Source organism: Lytechinus variegatus, chromosome 7, assembly GCF_018143015.1.
Source record: "Lytechinus variegatus isolate NC3 chromosome 7, Lvar_3.0, whole genome shotgun sequence".
NCBI classification, from domain to species: Eukaryota; Metazoa; Echinodermata; class Echinoidea; order Temnopleuroida; family Toxopneustidae; genus Lytechinus; species Lytechinus variegatus.
In genome coordinates, this window is record NC_054746.1 from 24,275,883 (window position 1) to 24,295,246 (window position 19,364).

The 19,364-nt window shown below is 36.5% G+C and overlaps 1 protein-coding gene across 2 annotated transcripts in view; it reads right to left on the bottom strand.

The window, feature by feature from the left end:
* Positions 1-19,364, bottom strand: part of LOC121418812 (zinc finger FYVE domain-containing protein 26-like) — a 75,024-nt gene that overhangs the window by 45,063 nt on the left and 10,597 nt on the right. For both annotated transcript variants that reach the window (XM_041612975.1, XM_041612976.1), the window contains exons 7-11: positions 11,598-11,689; positions 10,145-10,314; positions 8,448-9,701; positions 6,700-6,780; positions 4,791-4,975 (exon numbers count right to left, since the gene is read on the bottom strand). In XM_041612975.1, coding sequence (XP_041468909.1) covers positions 4,791-4,975; positions 6,700-6,780; positions 8,448-9,701; positions 10,145-10,314; positions 11,598-11,689 — 1,782 coding nt within the window. The remainder of the gene's footprint in view (positions 1-4,790; positions 4,976-6,699; positions 6,781-8,447; positions 9,702-10,144; positions 10,315-11,597; positions 11,690-19,364) is intronic.

Sequence of the window (19,364 nt, forward strand, 5' to 3'; positions counted from 1 at the left end):
GTACTTCACTTTTATTCATCGATGCTTTCTAATTCTAGGCCAACCTAATTCAAATCGAGTCATCTAAATTATACTTTCCCAACCCGCGACACTTACCCCAGGCCCAGGGCTTATGATCTAGGTCTGTAATTTAGGCCTAGATCTAGGTCTGGGCCTAAACGACTCCATTTACATGTACGAGTATGCCTGTCAGTGTCAGTGGACCAAGGACTAGATCTAATCTTGGTCAATAATGGCAATGAAGTTTAAACTTTTAGCCAGGAATAAAAGACATCAAATCCATATAGGCCTAGATCTCAGTTTAGAACCAAAGCTTTACTTTCTAGGTCTAGATAGATCGAGAGTCCATCGTTACTATCTAGATCTAGACCTACGAGTAATTTAGATATGCGAATGCTGTTGCACAGCTCTGAGTCTTGGACTAGATCTATACTTTCTTACAAATAGATCTAGACCTAGTGCATGAGGTGAAATTATGTTAAAGTCAAATGAAATAAGATTCGGAAATAAAAAGATGCAGATGTTTCTTTTGGGGGGGGAGGGCAGACATTTGAAAAAATTTAGAGAAACCTAAAATTCAGAAAGCGAGGGCCAGAAGTAACCAATATTACCTATGGCCGTTTTGTGCATTTTCTAAAATAAAATTGAATGATGTCATGCAATTCTTTTTTTTGATGAAGGTTTTCACATTTCATCTCTTACCCAAATCCCTCCCCTATACATACGGCCATGAAAAATATCACTTCTTATTATTGTACTCTCTTTTCTTTCACAAACAGGTTGAGTTTGAAGAAAAAGAACAACAGGTTGAGTTTGAAGGACAAGAAAAACAGTATAGAGGTCTACCTATATGGTTCAAGATGATGATCATAAGTGCATGCAACATTTTGCAGATTCTCATCCAGGTATAAAAGTTAAACTAACCCATTCAAAATTACAGATACATTACATGCATTGAATGTTAACCATTTACATTAAATAAAAATAACCTGAGCCACAAAGAGGTAGGATCTGTACGGAACATACACTTCTTAAATATACAGGCTCTCGAGTCTAAAGTAGAACCAATGTCAAAGGTTATGTACTTTGGGCAAATTTATAAAATTAGGACATGTCCTTGATCTACTAGTAATTAAATTGCCTTTTTATTTCCTATTTGTTTATAAACAAAGCAATATTTATTTTTCATGAGTTATATTTTATAAAATTCATTTTATTCATTCTTTAGTGTGATATTCATATTTGTAGATTTACGATTTTTTTCTGGTTTTACATTTTGTCTAATAGGATGATGCAATTTGACAATTTCCATGGAGGTGATTAATGATGATAAATAATTGGTGAAGTAGGCCTAATAGAACAGTGCCTGGACCACAGAGAGAAATACAAACTACAGCAGTTATATGAGTGAGTGAGTTAGTTAGTGATTATTTTTGATAATGGAGGTTGTTCACATTTTTTTGGCAACAAATAGACCTGCCTTTGAAAAAACCCATTTCAATTTTGTTTCTAGATTATAGTTAGTGTCATTTTTAATTACAGATCAAAATATTCTGTGCAACAAAACATATCAACTTTAATTCTGACTATTCATATAATTTACATTTGTTAATTTATATATTCATATTTACAAGAAATCTCTGTCATTTTTTCGAAGAGTACATGTAGTTAGAATGGAGAGTGGTATGTAAACTGCAGAGAACATGTTTAAGTGATATGCTTTATAGAATTACAACTTTATAATTAGAAGTAAGATTTCCTATGGTATGTGTTGAAGAAACATATATACCTTTTCTTAAAACATTTGTTTTATATCATGACAATTTCATTGATTTTCTTTCTCTATTTTTTTCAATCTGCAGGACTGGTGTAACAGATGTTTCATTCAAGAAATCCAACTATTCAACATTGAAGACTTAGGAACCACGTGATGAGGATGGAAAAGGTTTTTTTTTTCCAAGTCCAATTATAAAAAAAAAAATTATTATCACAACCCAAATTCATGACGTATGAAATTTCTCATTGATTTTCATTAAAATTGGTTGCAAAAAGAGAAGCTATAAACATACAAATAGGAGCAGCGGATTGAAGTTGCTTGAAAGTGGGGGGGGGGGCACAGGGAAAATGCTGTTTTATGTGAAATTTTTAAAAAGTTGCAAGCAAGCAAAATTTTGACATTTTAATAACAAATATCCAATTTTGTGATAGATTTCGACAAAATATTCAAAATGATATATTTCACCCTTTGCTTTCCTTTTTCTTTTTTTGCCCTTGGTCGTGATTTTTTTTTTTTTTTTTTTCGGGGGGGGGGGGGGCAAGAGCATTGGCGGCGGAAGGCAAAAAATTTAGGGGGTCCACCTGAATTTATCCACCTAAATCTTAGAAGGGACCACAAAATTTCCAGCAAAAAAAAAGGTTGTCAACCACAATTTTAGGGGGGCACAACAATTTTAAGGGGGGGTCTACCTGAATTTAGGGGGGACGCAGGAAAAAAAATTGACGAGCAAAAAAAAAAAGATTCTCAACAAAAAATTTAGGAGGGGGGACTGTCCCCCACCTCAAATTTAGGGGGGACAGGTCCCCCTATCCCACCGCTTCCACCGCCTATGGGCAAGACTCCTTCAAGCCCCCCCCCCCCTCCATCTGTACGAACCTGCTTATATACCCCACTCACATGAATTATTAAACTTAATGCACACAGGATTTCCTTCAGAAGTATATTATAGAAATGAAAATATTGTTTTCTTGTTTCAAAGGGCACTCGTCATTGTGACCATAAAACAAATCCTTCTCAAGTGAAAGGGGCACAGAACAAATTCTTTAGAAGCGCTCTTCTTGGGTAAAAGGGGGCAGTGATTCAAGAAAGGGCACTTTCAAGAAGGCGAGGGGGCACTTTGTATTACATGAAACGGGCTCTCAGATGGAAGGGCACAGAACACGTGGGGGGCATTTTTGGGTGAAAAATTGCATATAAGGAAGAGCACTAATTGGTATTACCTAAAACAGGTTCTCATCAGGTGAAAGGGACACAGTACACGTTCGTGAGGGGGCATTTTCTTGCATAAAAAGGCACTTTTCAGTTCTTCAAAAAGTAGGGGGAATTGTGCCCCCCCAGCATACAAAAACATTTATTTTGGTTCAAACTATTAACATACGCTTAAGAATAAGGTAAAGCTTAATCCTCTGATAATGTGATTTTTTCTGGATAATTAATAAAATTCACCACTAACCAGAAAATTCCTTCATGTCTTTCATTTGTGTTCATATAGTATTTGTACCGAGCTAAAATGAAAGGGATTTGGAATTGGCAAAATTCAAAGTGAGACGGAGATCGAGAGAGGGAAAGAGTGATGAGAAGTGGGTTGAAAAGAGATGAGAAAGAAATGGAGGGGCACATAATTATGAAGAGATAATTTAGAGGGGGTGGTGAGAGAGCTGGTGTTGGAAGTAGGAACAAAAGGGGTGGAAGAGAAATAAGACGAGATTTTTGGAAACCAGGAGACAGATAACAAGTGGGAAAATAAGAAGGAAATATATGAAAAGTTAAGTTGCAAAAGGGGCTAGGGCCACTCCAAGAAAATCATTTTTTTTTATTCTCCCATATTGCAATATTCTTATGCGAAAATGAATTTTCATGATGCCCTACCATTAGAAATTCAAAATTGGGTATAAAAGAAATCTACTTATCTTCATATTTTTTTAAGACATTATTTTCCAGAAAAATTATGAATGGACCTAACCCCTTTTGAAAAAAGTGAATTTTCTTTTTTTAGTTCACCTTTTTATGGGAATTTCAACTTTTCTATGGTATCATCTTATAGTGCTACTAAAAATCAATTAAGACATAAAAATCAAATTTGATTAAAAATGGACCTAACCCCTTTTAAAAGTGAGCTCTTCATATGTAGGAGAAAGGCGGCACAAAAGAACATGAGTGGGAAAATGATTAAATGGAAAAAAAAAACAGAGTAAGAAATGCTAGAGAATAAAGGGGACAGGAAACATATTGAGCATGATAAACTGGGGCCCGTTTCATCATGAGTTACAAGTATGGTAACTACGAATACCAATCATAATCAAGGTTCCCACGGTTATCACAATAATAGCGATGTTTAAATAGCTCAGTGTAATTCATTATGAAAAGGACGCCAGAAGAAAGCAGGCACGGGGATCCATGAAGATTTTTTTTTTTTACTTCTCCAAATTAAATTTGTAACAAGAAATGACTCTTTTAGTGGTGAAAGTTATTTTTTTCAGTATTCATACTCAACCAGTGAAAATGAATACCATCATTGTAATAACCATGATTTGCCTCCACCCCACCTCCACTTTTTTACCTAATCGCGACTTGATCTACTCTTTTCATCTTCCCTTTTAGAATTAGCATAGGCCTATAAGACGCAATACAAACATTGTTTTGTTTTTAAGTGATATCGCTTGTGATATCGATACTTTATAAAGCGCAACGTATCGTCTCAGATTTGCGCTTGCTTGATTCGCTGAATCCTTCGCGTCACGAGCGCGTAACAAAATGAATACATTAATAAATTTGCCAAGTTGACCTTTGTCATTGCGCTGGTGTGCGTATTGTCTAATACACGTACAAAACCACAGTTGACGAGGGAGCATCGTACGAAATTAATATTAATGGGGGCTTATTTTAGCTTCTAATGGATTAAACAAAATGGCGGTAGCTTCGGGGGCCTGGTTTAAACCAATGTTCTGGATAAGGAACTAAGAAAGTTGCAATTACTGCCGAAATGAAAATGTTGGATCATCTTTATTCTTACCTGTTGAGCTTGTGCAAAATTTCCCCTTCTGAGGCACATCCTAAGCAGGGTATCCTCCGAGGCCAGCATCTGAGCCACAATGCTGCTATCATGATGAAGAAAGGGTTTAGGACTGATGGATCCTCGATGGGAGCTACACTTCTTATGCTTCCTTCTTTTTCTTCTTTCGGTGCCGCTGCTATTACCTAACAAAGCCATGATAATGATTTAGAAATCAAGCATCAAGTAACAATGACCGATGATAAATGTATGTCAACGGGTCCTGGCAAGTCTGATGGAGGATGTACTTGGATTTTGGATCTTATAATAATGAACAACTCAAGTTGTCATAACTATTCTACAGCTACAGCTGTTACATTGTGTAGTCAGTTTGAAAAATATATCAATAATAATATCAAATGAGGGTATGGATGATTATTGCATTTTTTTTTATGATGAATAAAACAAAATGGCCTGAATTCACAAAGGTGGTTTTGAAAACCCAAGGTTGAATCCATGGTTTATGTAGATTTCCTGTATAAATTACGCTTAATTTAGCATGTATCGGGCGCGTGTATAAAAAATGTCCAATATTGGTGCACGGTTTTGTCACAGTGCGCCAAATTGATGCATGTTACCATGGTTAGATATGCTATTTTATTCATGAGTCCACTGTTAGAAGAGTGGACTCATTATTCAAAACAGTGGACTCATGAATAAAATAGCGTGGATTAATACGGCAACAGGCATCAATTCAGCGCATGGGGGCAAAAACAGGCATCAGCATTGGACATTTTTCAACATATGCGTTAAAATAAGCGTAATTTATACAGGAAATCTGCATAAACCATGACCTTTGTGAATGCGGGCCAATGAGACCATTTACAAAAAGAAAATATTCACTTGTCTTTAACAAATGTTTGCAATGGATTCTATTCCTATGAAATTGTTACATCTACAAGCAATGCTGAATTTTAACTTGAATGTAACTACATGTAATATTAAAAGTGGAAATATCTTAAAAGCAATCTATGTGTAATCTAGTTTAACTTGTATGAAACAGAAAAATATGGGAAAAGGGAATAATCAGTTCAATTTCTGTGGGATTTTTATTGACAATTGTTTCAAACATAAGATTCACATTTGGCCAATAAAGTGTGAGAAAGTCAGAGAAAAGGATGATTCTTACTGTGTCTTTCTGTTTATTAATCAAAGTTTCTTTTTCATCATTTAAAAAAAAACTATTTTGGAGATAGCAGAAGAGGCAAGTCTGCCAGACAGCAGAAATTTTTCTGACTTCATTTTACTTCAAACTTCAGAATATGACCTTTCTGCTTCTATCATATTCTGCTTTTTCTCAGAGATGATTGATCTATATCATGGTTAGTATACTGTACTCCTTTACAAAAATATATCATGAGCTCACCCTTCACCTAAGGCATATAATGTTCAGGTCTTTATTATTTTGCCACATTTTCTTGTTTTTGTGTGAATGCTAAATGTAACTATACTGTACTGAAGAGAGGCAAGGCTCGATAGTGTCAAGAGTGTGATGTATTCATGATCAAAAGCTAAAAGTAAGTACCCTTAACAAAAAGTGTAGTATTGAAAATTGTAACTGCAAAGCATTTTGCAGATGAATATTTGATGCATTGGCATAGATATAAATATACATGTATACTGTACAATTAACAACAAATTCTTTCAGTAATACCAAAAGAAAAATGAAAAACAAAATAATAAGAAATGAAACTCTATAATAATTAATATAAATCAATTAATTCTACAGACTAAAAAAAATCTAAGTGCTGCAAATCTATCAACTTTAAATTTTGGCCAAATTGAAATCAATTGTTACTATCAAGCAGTGACTGCATTAAAGCTTCTTACAAGACAAGACAAGACACATGACATTACACATATGGCTAACCTGCAGACATCGGACCTGCACTCAGGTGTGTCTGGGATTGCGTTGACATGTTACCACTTCCCGGCTCAGAACTACTCCAGCCTAAAGGCAAGACGTACGACAAATGTGATACCAATCTTCTCCAGCGTCCATTCAACAGTATATGAGGACACAACTAAATGACATAACTTGCAGAAGCCATTTATTGATAGGAGTGATATAAGAGTGTTTGCATGTGAAAGAAATTGTGGGATGTGCATGCATGACTGTTGTAATTGATGAACATTATAATATTTAAAAAAAATTTGGAACATTAATTTGATGGAGACATGTTTGCATGTGAAAAAGATTGTAGGCGTGCATTTATGAGTGTTATAACTGATGCAAATTATATGAATACGAAAAATGAAAGCAGTATTAAGGCCCAAGATTATTGCAAAATATGCTGCCATGAATTACGAGACAAGTTTATCTATTTTGCTTTCACAAATTAGGCATGTCTCAGATACCTATTTATCAAGATATCACAGTCATTTCCAAACAAATAGCATGTTTTGTTTTTTGTTTGTTGTATGAGTCATGGCAAAGTCTATGCCTTTGAGATTGGACTTTTAATGCAACTATCAAATCTAATATACAGCCTTGTGTTAAATCTATAACATATTTCAAAGGAACATCCTATTCACATAAAGATGAAGTCTTTGTGGTGAATGTCATTTTTATTCACCCTATTTGAATTCGATCAATTTAGACCTATATTCATTAAATAAGCTGATCAAATCAGTATTTTATCAGGCATTTCACTTGAATAAAAATTTAATATTGTACGAGGTTTTTGAGACAAGGCATTTAGAACAAGTGATACTGTTTGAAATAAAAAAAAAATATTTTAACATTCATTTGCTTTAAAAAAAAGATGTGGTGAGGTTATTGATTAGAGTGAATTACACTGTTTTATGAAAGAGGCTAATATAAGTGTAATAAAACATCTCTGTCATTTGTATTGTTTGTTAGTTTCCATGCCGATGACATGTGAAAAAATATACTAAAAGAAGTTAGTAAATGGCAAAGAAATTACAGGAAATGATAGGTTGAATACATGTATTCGAGTGGAATACAAAGTAAAAAACATTAATTATCTAGTGATTTTAGCCACAAAAAATCTAAATAAGCTTGCAACATTTTTGTAATAAATCATAATCAACTCGTAATGAACATCATACTGCATAACACATGATCACTGGTGTTACAAGATCTTGAATCTCAAATTCAGGAGAAATGTCTTTTTCTTTGAAATAATCTTCCATGTCTAAATCAAAATTTTAAATATAAAGAGATAAAGCTACCAAGCTATATTTAAGGGGACACTGGCAGCCATGGCTTTTCTATGTGCTGAACATGACCAGCCAACTCTTTTAGAGAGACGTTTGGTTGGCCCAGCAGAGGAATGCTATCTTGATAAGCTTCAGCTGGCATACTGATCTGAGTACAATTTCATATGATTTCATGTGACCATCAACAAAATCTGCATATCAATTTAAATGGGCGTAATATTAGTATATATACACATATTGAGTTCCAAAGTAATAGATCCCTCCATATCCTGACTTATCCTATACTCTGGCTTAAGATACACATATCCATGATGAAATTTAAATACATGTTCAAATTGTTTGCAAGTCCATGAATATATTTAGGATCTTTTGATTTCTTTGAGAAACATATCTCCAAAATATTTTTGGTGGTCAAATATGAAATAAATCTCAAACCTGATGCACTCCTGCTTCTACTTCCATTTTGTTTAGATGAAGTTCTTTTTCTTTTCTTCTTTTCCTCCCAATTTTCATCGCTTCTGGCTTCAAAGAAATTTTTGATGACTGCTTCCTCCTCTACTTTCTCATCAAACTTGTCCTCATCATCAACATTGGCTTGATGACTGGAAACCAATTGAAAACGCCAACGAGCTTCATTGATTCTCTTGGTAAGCTGGGCAATACGCTGGGCAAGATGTGCCTGAGGTACCGATGTCAACAGATGTGACTGGAGGATATCGTCAGATGACCCTTTGGATTGTCCCTTTGACACTACATTGGCAAGTTTGGCAGTATTCACATCCTCAATGCATTCCTTGAGCATTGTCAAGAGTTCCTGCATGAACCTTCGATTTGTGATGAAACCGACCTTGTTGACTGACGACTCAAAGTGATTCAGCAAACTGTTGGTAGTCTCAGAGCTGGTCCTCTTTCCGTATTTCAGCTGCTGCACATCAGCATGTTCAAGCACATTGCTGTTATCAATCATCGTAGGTGTGAGTGTGTCCTCACTGATATTTTGGGTTCTGTCTTTAATCTGGCCATTCATTACAGGCTGGTCGACACTCACAGGCGAACTCTTCTCAAGAATCGTTGAGAAGGTGAACTCAGTCAAGAGTGAACCTTCCTTGAGAGGGCTTTCCACACTTTCAAGACTGGTGTTAAAGCTCATGTTGTTCCACTCCTCATCCACATGGCCCTCCTCTCCTCCGCTATCAGACACCATGGCATCACTCTCAAGAGTTTGGATGTCTTCATATCTTGCGAACAACACAGAGAAGAGATTCTCTAGGATTTCAACCCTGTATGTCAGAGGTATTATCTCTGCAATATGTTCCTTTGCTGATCTCAGCCTACCAATAACACATGTCTGCCAGCTCATATCATCATCTTCAATATCTACAGACTTTGCTGTTTCCAAAGGAGCATTATCTGGAGACCCCAAATGACCATTCCTAACTGTTCTAGGACTTCCTGTTCTCGATTGATGGTGGCCCTCAGGAGACACCACAGATATTGCAGGTGGATTAGAGGCTGCACAGTCCTTGTGAGTACTCATTGGATTAGCACTGTGCAGCAATGCAAACGTAACATTCCACATGGCTAGGAAACTCCTGTAGATGGTGCAATCTCGCTTTTGGTCAACACGCTCCTTGCTGTCAGCAAACCTCACAGTCTTAGCTTCATCACCACTGCTGCCCCGTGTCCATTCTGGAAAGCAATGTAATGGCAGATAATACCTTCTCATACACATAAATACAGATTACATATAATAACACCAACAACAGCAATAATAATAAATCGAAATTAGAATGTATCTAATCCCGACTGTAGAAATCTAAGGGTGAATTCTATGGCATAGTCATTTTTATAAATTTACATTGAATAAATGAAATGATAAATGCAGTTCGGATTGTTGCCAATTTATCTTTTGCCCCTCTGAATAAATGATTGTCGTATGCATAATTATAATGATAATATGACATTGATGTACATATTACCAGCGTACTATTTGTACTTTCCCTCTATTTTGGTTTTCCTTTTATACCTTCCTTTCCCTTCCTCTTCCTTTTTTATCTATTTATTTCTTTCTATATTCTTCTTCATCTCATCTTTTTCTCTAGTAACATCTAAAATTACAAGAGGAAACTTACCCAGCTGAGGTGTAGAGTTTAAGATTTGTAATCCTTCCACATAATCTATCTTTGAGAGATTTGTGAAGTGATAGAGTAACCTCAGTACTGAATGAGAATCTGATCCTTGAAACATGGCTGTAGCTTTCTGTTCTAGGCAAAGATCACCATCATACTTGGCTATCAATGGCCTACAAAAGTATCAATTGTTGAGAAAAGATAAATGGGTAATAAAAAAAGTAACAAGACACTAATGACTATAAATGTTGTCTAATATCCAACAAGTTTCAAAACCTATTGATCGAAATCCACACATGCAAGAAAACAGCGCTTTATTCATCCCCATCCACCCCCCCCCAAAAAAAAAAAGAACAGCTTAGCTAATTGTTTATTATTCAATGTTTAAAACCCGACATCAACAACTTGCTTGTTAGGGATTTACCTGAATCAAATCAGTATTTTATCAGGCATTTCACTTGAATAAAAATTTGATATTGTACAAGGTTTTTGAGACAAGGCATTTAGAACAAGTACAACTACAACATACTGAGTAATATACATTGGTTATACGAAACATACATTGGTTACCAGTATGGCAGAGAATAGCATTCAAAGTCTAACTTATTGTATACAAAGCACTTCTTGGTCAAGCTACTGGTTACATTACAGAATAATTGAGGTATGAAATCAGTCATCATGGTCACAATTTGTGCATTTCAATGGATTCCCTGCTTTTACAGATTCCATCCTTCAAGACAAAAGTAACACTAGGTGATCAAGTATATACTTTTATTTGTAATTGTGCTAATTTATGCATAATTAGTATGCAAAATCATACTTTTTCCTCTAACTCCATAAATAAAACTCCAAATGTTCTAATTTTTGGCATAGAAACTCTTTGTGATGTTCTTAGCAAGTGTACATGAAAAAAATTGTGATATCAGATCAATTTCTTATGTATTATATTGTTTTTGCGATTTCTTATGTATTTTGTTTTTCATTTTTTTCAATGAAATTCGTTGGGGACTCTTCTAAGATCATAAACAGCATAAAATACATAAATTTAGGCCAGCAAAACTAAAAATAATCATACATTTATGATTTTTGGTTGAAAACACAATTGACATTGACTTTGTACACGAAATCACGTTTTTGAGCAATTTTTGGTCTGACATGCACTTACATAATGTTGCGTAACTTCGGAACCACGTACCCGGGTGACACAAAATTGGTCTCAAAAGTTGCGCAAGACTTAAAAGTAAAAAGTCAGCGAGCGGCGCGGTCAAAAAAATTCGCAAATCGTTGAGGGGGGCCTCCAAGGCCCCCCCTGGCCTAGATAGGGTTAAATCAAAGCTCAAAACACATCTATTTAATCAATAACAAGCATTTTAGGAGTCCAATAAAGTGCAGTAGAATGTATACTTTATAGAATAGTTTCTGCGTTCTAAAAATTAATATATCACTATTTACTTACTTGACTTTGTCCAAGCACCATTGGATAAGTTGTACATCATGATGAAGTCTATGGCAGGCCTGCTGCAATATATCATCTTCACTGTACATGGGCTGTAAGAAAATATAGTAAATGAAATCTATAAGTATAACACATGAAACACTAATTCTTATCTCATTAATGATCTTTTAAAAAGTTAAACAAGTTACTAATTTCTTTTAAACAATTGCCAAGCCTGGTTCCGTTCTCTGACATTCAAGACCATTATACCCTAAATATCAAAACTAGTTTCTGTATTTAACATCATGGTGAAAATTCCAAATACACAATCCATAGAGAGTTTTTTTTTAATCTCTTTTTTAAGTCACATTCATTACATATTTGCACATATTAAATGTTTCATCTCAGCCAAAGTGTATTAATAACAAGCGGAATGCATCTGGCAGTCTCGCTTGCATCGCTTGATTCAATATAGCAGCAGTGCTGACTTTGAAAACAACTATTGAATAATTATTCTAAAAAACACCATTCATATGATAATAAAATACTACATGTATTTTAATTGACTCTAAATGACCTTGATCATATGTGACTCGGCATACCGAAATGAGAGAGAAGTCGCAAATGAAAATTCCTAGAAATTCGACAAACTAATAAAAAAGTCAAAATTTTGAAGATTTTTTTTTTTTTCATTTTTAGATTCTTCCATGTTTCATAATTACTGTGTGAAAAAAATGAGTGAATTTGATGACGGGAAAGTGATAAAAAAACAGTTTTTCTGCGAGTGTTTTTTTTCGGTCAGTTCGAATTTTTTTTATACTTGGCACGCTCGATTTCATCGAATTTCGCTTCATACTAAGCTCCGCCCCTAGCAACGTAACGCCATTGTTGATTGGCTATTCATTTAAACTCAAGTACAGCTGGCGGCGTCCGCCCGGTTCAATGAGCCTCAAAAGAAAGATCAAAAGCATCGCTTTCAATAGGTATTCTGAAATTGAAAAGGGGGCTTCTGAAAGTTAACAAACGGGATTCAACTTCTAAAGGGCTATTTTTGTAATAATGGTAGTTGGTACTAGGCGGGGGCGTTAGCGATAGATTGATAGGCCTACCTGATTTAGAGTGTATAGCTAGCTTGTCTCGCGAAAAAGGTCATGCGTAAACGCAAAGTGTTTATATAACACGGTTTGTTGGCGAGGATTAATTTCATAAAACATAACATGGACGTGATGAAGATTCTCTTATTATTTGCAAGTGATCGGGATGTTTCGATGAGAAAACTCTAATTTCAAAATAAAGGGTTTAAAATACATAAAAGTGTTGTATGTTCGCGAATGTGGGTTAATTGATCTGCAGTATATCATTAACAAAAGAAAAAAAGTTCATCATGAAAGCTTTGTGGGCTTTATTATTTCCAACTATTTTTGCCTTCAATTTTTTTATCATGTTTGAATGAACGATAGAGAAAGAAATAAATGTCAGAACTTCGACAACTGAGGCACGGATCAAACAAAATTTGTAATGTAAAAATGCCATTGAAGCCGAGATGTACCCCGGGATGTACCCCTTTTTGAAATCGAAGACTTCTATTCTTTTTTTTTTGCTTGTCAGTTTTTTGGCGGGTACGAAGTATTTAAAAAAAAAATCCTTTTTTGGTAAATCCTGGATCCGCCCCTGACTTTGACCAATGAAATATGGGACCATGCAGTAGGCCTGCATTTTTAATTTTTGGATAATGGTATACGGGACTTACGATATTGATTGAAAATATTAGTCATTTAAAATACACCTATTGAAATTATCATTTCCTAAAAGTCATTGTCATGTTGTCCCATTCGACTTTGCCCAGATCTATTCTCTCTTTCCCTCTCTGTTATTCTCTTACCTTCTTCTTTCGTCTTTCTTGTGTTTTATTTTTTCCTTTCTACTGCTCCCCCTTTTCGATTTTCTTTCAGATCAGTCGGTCTCTTCTTTCTAAATCTCCCCCCCCCCTTATTCTTCCTCAACCCCTTTCTCTTCTTTAATCTTATTCGTTAATTCCTCTTCTGTTTTCCGTTCTTTTCCCCTTTCGATCTCTTTTTTTTTCTATGTCGATTATTTTCTCCTCTTTTTTTTCTTCTCTCTGCCCTTTCTTCACCCTCCACCTTTCCCCCCTAATTTCACCTTTTCTTCTTTTTCGTTTCACATAATTCTGTTTTTCGTTCTTCTCTCTTTTTGCCGGTTTTTCTTTCTTCTTTCCTTCCGTCTTTTCTCCCTCCCTCACCCATCGCCTCATTCCTCTTCCTTTTATCTTCGTTCCTCCTTAATAATTTATAATATTATTTTTGTTTTCGTTCTCCCTCTCACCTGCTCATCCCCACGATCTTATTCCTCCCCCTCCATTTCTATTTTCTTCCTCTTTACCTCATTTCTTCCCCCTTTCCTTCTTTCTCTTTCTTGCTCATCCGAACGTCTTATTCCTCTTCTTTTCCCCTCTTATTTTTTGTTGTTCTATATCCTTCTTCTCCCCGTTCGATCTTCTATTTTTTTTTATATATCACAGCCGTTCTTTATTCTTCCTTGCCACATCCATCGTCTTTTCCTCCACGCCCTTTTTCTTCTTGTTCTTATCTTTGTTTTATCCTCTTCATATTTCGGTTTATCGTTCTTTCCCAGTTTGATCTTCTCTTTTGTGTGTGTAAGCAATTTCGTATGCCAATTTCTACCCCCAAATGCCATCACAAACGTGTTCTGTACGTGCAGCCCATTTCACACCCGAGAATTAAGGGCCCGTTTTTATTCCGTTAAAGGGACCCCTTTGCTTTCTGATATAGGTGACCTTTCTCTTATCAGTGCCCCTTTTACCCAAATAAAGTGCCCCTTACCAACACGCTGTGCCTCTTTCACCTGGGAAGGACAAGTTTTGTCACGGTGTATAACGAGTGCCCCTTTTAAACAAGAAATAAAGCAATATTCTGAGGGAAAAAAATAATCATACGTGCATTAATAAGTTTCATGAGTCAGGTGAGTGGGTAGATGAGTACAGATGGGGGATTATCCCCCCCCAAAAAAAAAAAAAGAGAAGGAAAGAGAGATATGACATTATTCTGAATAGGCCTATGTAAAAATCTAACACAAATTGGATTTTCGTTAGAAAAAAAGTTGATATTTGCTCGCTCGCAGCGTCGATACTACAGCCAATTAAAAAAAAAATTCGCTCACCACACTACTGTAGATGCCTTTCTTTTTTTTTAAAAAAAGATTTAGTTCCCTTTTAACGAGAAGGTGCCATTTTTCCTAGTGCCCCCCCCCCTCCCTTCAAATTCGCTCCAACGCCCCTGAAGTAAAGTGCTTCAAAGGGCTTGTGATTATAATTTTTAATCTACATAAAATCAAAAGCAATAGAACGGGCTGTGACAGAGAAATAAAAACAAAGGATCCCCCTTATCCTTTCATTCCCGCCCGTGCTTTAAAGAGATTTTAATGTGTGCCTTTTAATTATCTTATCCAAGAGTTTATAGGCTAACTAAGATTTCGCCGGTTTGACGGTTAGTAATGGCGAAATGAAAGCCAAGCACAAGAACTGTGAATTGTTTCTGTAGAAGGATCACAGGAGATCAGCGCTTTGTAACTTTGGAAAAAGCTCTTAACAAGAAGTAATTATCATTATTAACCCAAGCTCACAACCCGTAGTTTGGGCGGCCAGAACCCCGTAACACAAAGGCTAACGATCAATTGTGAATACGAAAGTACGATTGGTTGGTGCCGTAATCACCTTTACAGTATAAACAGACCGCGCCGGCGCTGGGCGGCCGGCCTTCGGATCGACCGTTGTCTGGATTTTGTATGTTACTCGCGGGCTACGTCCGGGCTTTTGTTATTTCAAAACGTGCTAAGTGTCGATCATCAACTCAGAAATGGCGTGTTCAGTGCGATATCAAAAGTCGAGACTGCATTTAAAGACGGATTATTGTAGCTTTTTAATCAGTTCTCGCACAGTTATCATCGTATGCATACAATATTATTCGTCTTCGTTCAAACCGAGTTATTCAACAAGCAATTCCGTGTTTCGCCTTCGCTTCGGTACACTGGGACAAGGAATATTAAAGCGAAAAACGGGGGTGGAGAATGATGGGAAAGATTAAGCGAAAAAGGGGGTGGAGAGTAATTGGTATTAGCGAAAAGGAGAGAGGAATGGGAATGAATGATCAAAAACAGGGCAGAAAGAGAGAGGGATGATAGGAATTAGCGAAAACAGGGGAGGAAGAGAGGGATGGGAAGGAATAAGCGAAAACAGGGGGGGGGAAGGAATAAGCAAAAACGGCAGAAAGAGAGAGGGATGATAGGAATTAGCGAAAACAGGGGAGGGAGAGAGGGATGGGAAGGAATAAGCAACAAGTGGAATGCCTCTGGCCGTCTCACCTGCATCACGCGGTTCAATATAGCAGCAGTGCTCACTTTGAATACTACTCTAACTCGCACAAGATGTTCAGTGATACATGGTTACTCTTATTTCCCTTTTTTATGAACTAGACCAATAAACTTACAGAGATATGATGGTTATTCAACAAAAAACCCCAACATGGCCAAAGTTCATTGACCTTACATGACCTTTGACCTTGATCATGTGACCTGAAACTCGAACAGGATGTTCAGTGATACTTGATTACTCTTATGTACAAGTTTCATGAATCAGATCCATAAACTTTCAAAGTTATGATGGTAATTCAACAGATACACTCAATGCGGCCAAAGTTCATTGACCTTTGACCTTGGTCATGTGACCTGAAACGCGCACAGGATGTTCAGTGATACTTGATTACTCTAATGTCCAAGTTTAATGAACTAGACCAATAAACTTTCAAAGTTATGATGGTAATTCAACAGATACCCCCGATTCGGCCAAAGTTCATTGACCCTAAATGACCTTTGACCTTAATCATGAGACCTGAAACTTGCACAAAATTTTCAGTGATGCTTGATTACTATTATGTCCAAGTTTCATGAATCAGATCCATAAACTTTCAAAGTTATGATGGGAATTCAACAGATATCCCCAATTCGGCCAAAGTTCATTGACCCTAAATGACCTTTGACCTTGGTCATGTGACGTGAAACTCATGCAGGATGTTCAGTGATACTTGATTAATCTTATGTCCAAGTTTCATGAACTAGGTCCATATATTTTCTAAGTTATGATGACATTTCAAAAACTTAACCTCAGGTTAAGATTTCGATGTTGATTCCTCCAACATGGTCTAAGTTCATTGACCCTAAATGACCTTTGACCTTGGTCATGTGACATGAAACTCTAATAGGATGTTCAGTAATACTTGATTAACCTTATGGCCAAGTTTTATTAACTAGGTCCATATACTTTCTAAGTTATGACATCATTTCAAAAACTTAACCTCAGGTTAAGATTTGATGTTGACGCCGCCGCCGCCGCCGTCGCCGTCGGAAAAGCGGCGCCTATAGTCTCACTTTGCTTCGCAGGTGAGACAAAAACGGCAGAAAGAGAGAGGGATGATAGGAATTAGCGAAAACAGGGGAGCAAGAGAGGGATGGGAAGGAATAAGCGAAAACGGGGGGGGAAGGAATAAGCAAACATGGCAGAAAGAGAGAGGGATGATAGGAATTAGCGAAAACGGGAGAAAGAGAGGGATGGGAAGGAAAAAGCGAAAACAGGGGGGATGGGAAGGAATAATTAAAAACGGTGGGGGGCGGAATTAAGAAAGGGAACAAAAAGAGGAAAGGGAAAGAAAGCGAGGATAGGGGAAAGGAGAAATGGAAACGGAAAAGTGAAAGTGAAAAAAAAAACAATGGAGGATCCAGGGGGGCCTAATATTTGAAAAAATAAAAGAACGAAAAGGCGCCGCTTAAAAAAATAAAGGAAAGAAAAGAACATTTTGACAGGGTCAGACTTTACCCCTTTTTCAATTTGTACTTTTATGGCGCCGGTGAAGTACAAAAATATGTATGCCGCTCGGCATTACGCCCCCCCCCCCCCTTCGCCAAAAGCTGGATCCGCCTATGAAAAAGTAAGAAAAACATACAAAGCGGGAAAGGAAGGAAAGAACATGTGAGAAAGAACAAATCATTCCATTATGCTAGCGTGATTAGTCAGAAAGGGAAATAAATGACAAAGATGCACAAAATAGCAAACAATTAACGGCGGGAAATCAAGCTGAGGTAGAATGGAATGAGTCAAAAGTTCGATTGGAAAATTAACAAAACGGACAAAGAAAACAGAGAACTATAAACACAACCGGGTTGTCTTGTTTTAATGTTTGAATCATACTTGCAATTAGATTTAAAATGGCAGCTAGTTTTAAGGTTTAAAATGAGACTTGGTGATTTTATTATTTGTTTTAAATCTATTTATTATCATTACGTTTTTCTCTCTCTCTTTTAGGGGATCTCTCTCCTCCAAAATAAATCATTCAATCTTACAAAGGCTTTTGCATGGTCTCATTCTTTATCTGTTACTGTGTTAGAATAAAATATTGGTTGTGCTTGATTTGATCCGAATCAGCATTCATGTTGGAGGTGCCATGGCCGAGCTGTGTCTGGCTATACATGGAGAGCGCGGTCAGGCACTGATCCCCGCGGCTACTTTTTTGCTCTTATATCCTGCATTCAGATACGTGGAAATCCTTTACGCATTATTTGTAACTTGGTGTGCACTTGTTTGTTTAAAAAGTGAAAGCTATCTTCCCTAATCCATCCTCTGTTGGAAATTATGATGGGACTTAATTACTCATGGTACCTCCTGGCTCTTTTTGTTGTAGAATTAAGACGTTTATGTCAAGGGTTTTTTTTTCTCTGCATCACTTTTAGAATCACTTTAACCTTTTTTCATTATACCTTTCTGTATTTTGTTCTAATTTTGAATCATTTCAATGCTGTATACCCCCCCCCCCATGATGGGTACGATATTGAACCCATTTATTGAACAAATTATTCGCGTTTTTACTCACACTGTCTCAATCTAACTTAAATATTAATAAAACATGAGCACATAAGTAAAGGTGAGGTACGAATTATTTTGAAGGCCCATCTTACCATTTTACAAGGGATATTTTTTTAGAACATGCGGTTAAAGTTCAGGTCATAATGACACGCTTGATAGACTACATGTCACGAGTCCGGGTAAGAGTAAACGCCATCGACATTCAAACAAGCCGATGGCACAATCCCTCCTCCATGGTTTTAGGTCCAACTTTTTAACCCCGCCTTTTATTTCATTAATAAGGGAGATCATGGCATTCTTTTTTTCTTTCACGAAGATTATTATAAAACCCCGGTTTAACCAATGATGTGTACGTAGGCGATAATGACTATTGTTCTCAATGCAGCCTCCTCATTGGTTAATCGTTTCGCCTTTTTTGGCACGCGGTTACTAGGGCCTTTCGGTTAGCTCGGCGGTGGCAAAATATATTTTTTTCATGGAGCAGGGTCAAAACGGAAGTCAAACTTCGAAGGCGTTTTTCTCTTGATTTTTATTTTCAAGAGCCCAATTCTTCCTCCATTCTAAAGCTAATATCTCCACTAATATTTACTCCTAAGGGTCGAGTGATATATCAAATTAAAGGTAAAGAAACGGGGAATAATAATCACTAAAAAAGTTGGATTTGAAAAATTCCGACTTGTCTCTCATTTCGGTATGCCGAGTCACATATGACCTAAGACTGAAGAAAACGATCAGTGAACTAGATCCATAAAATTTCAAAGTTGTGACGGCAATTTAACAAATATCCCCCAGTCAGATCGCAGGTCCCTATGCTAATGAGCAAAAAGGCCAGATTCATC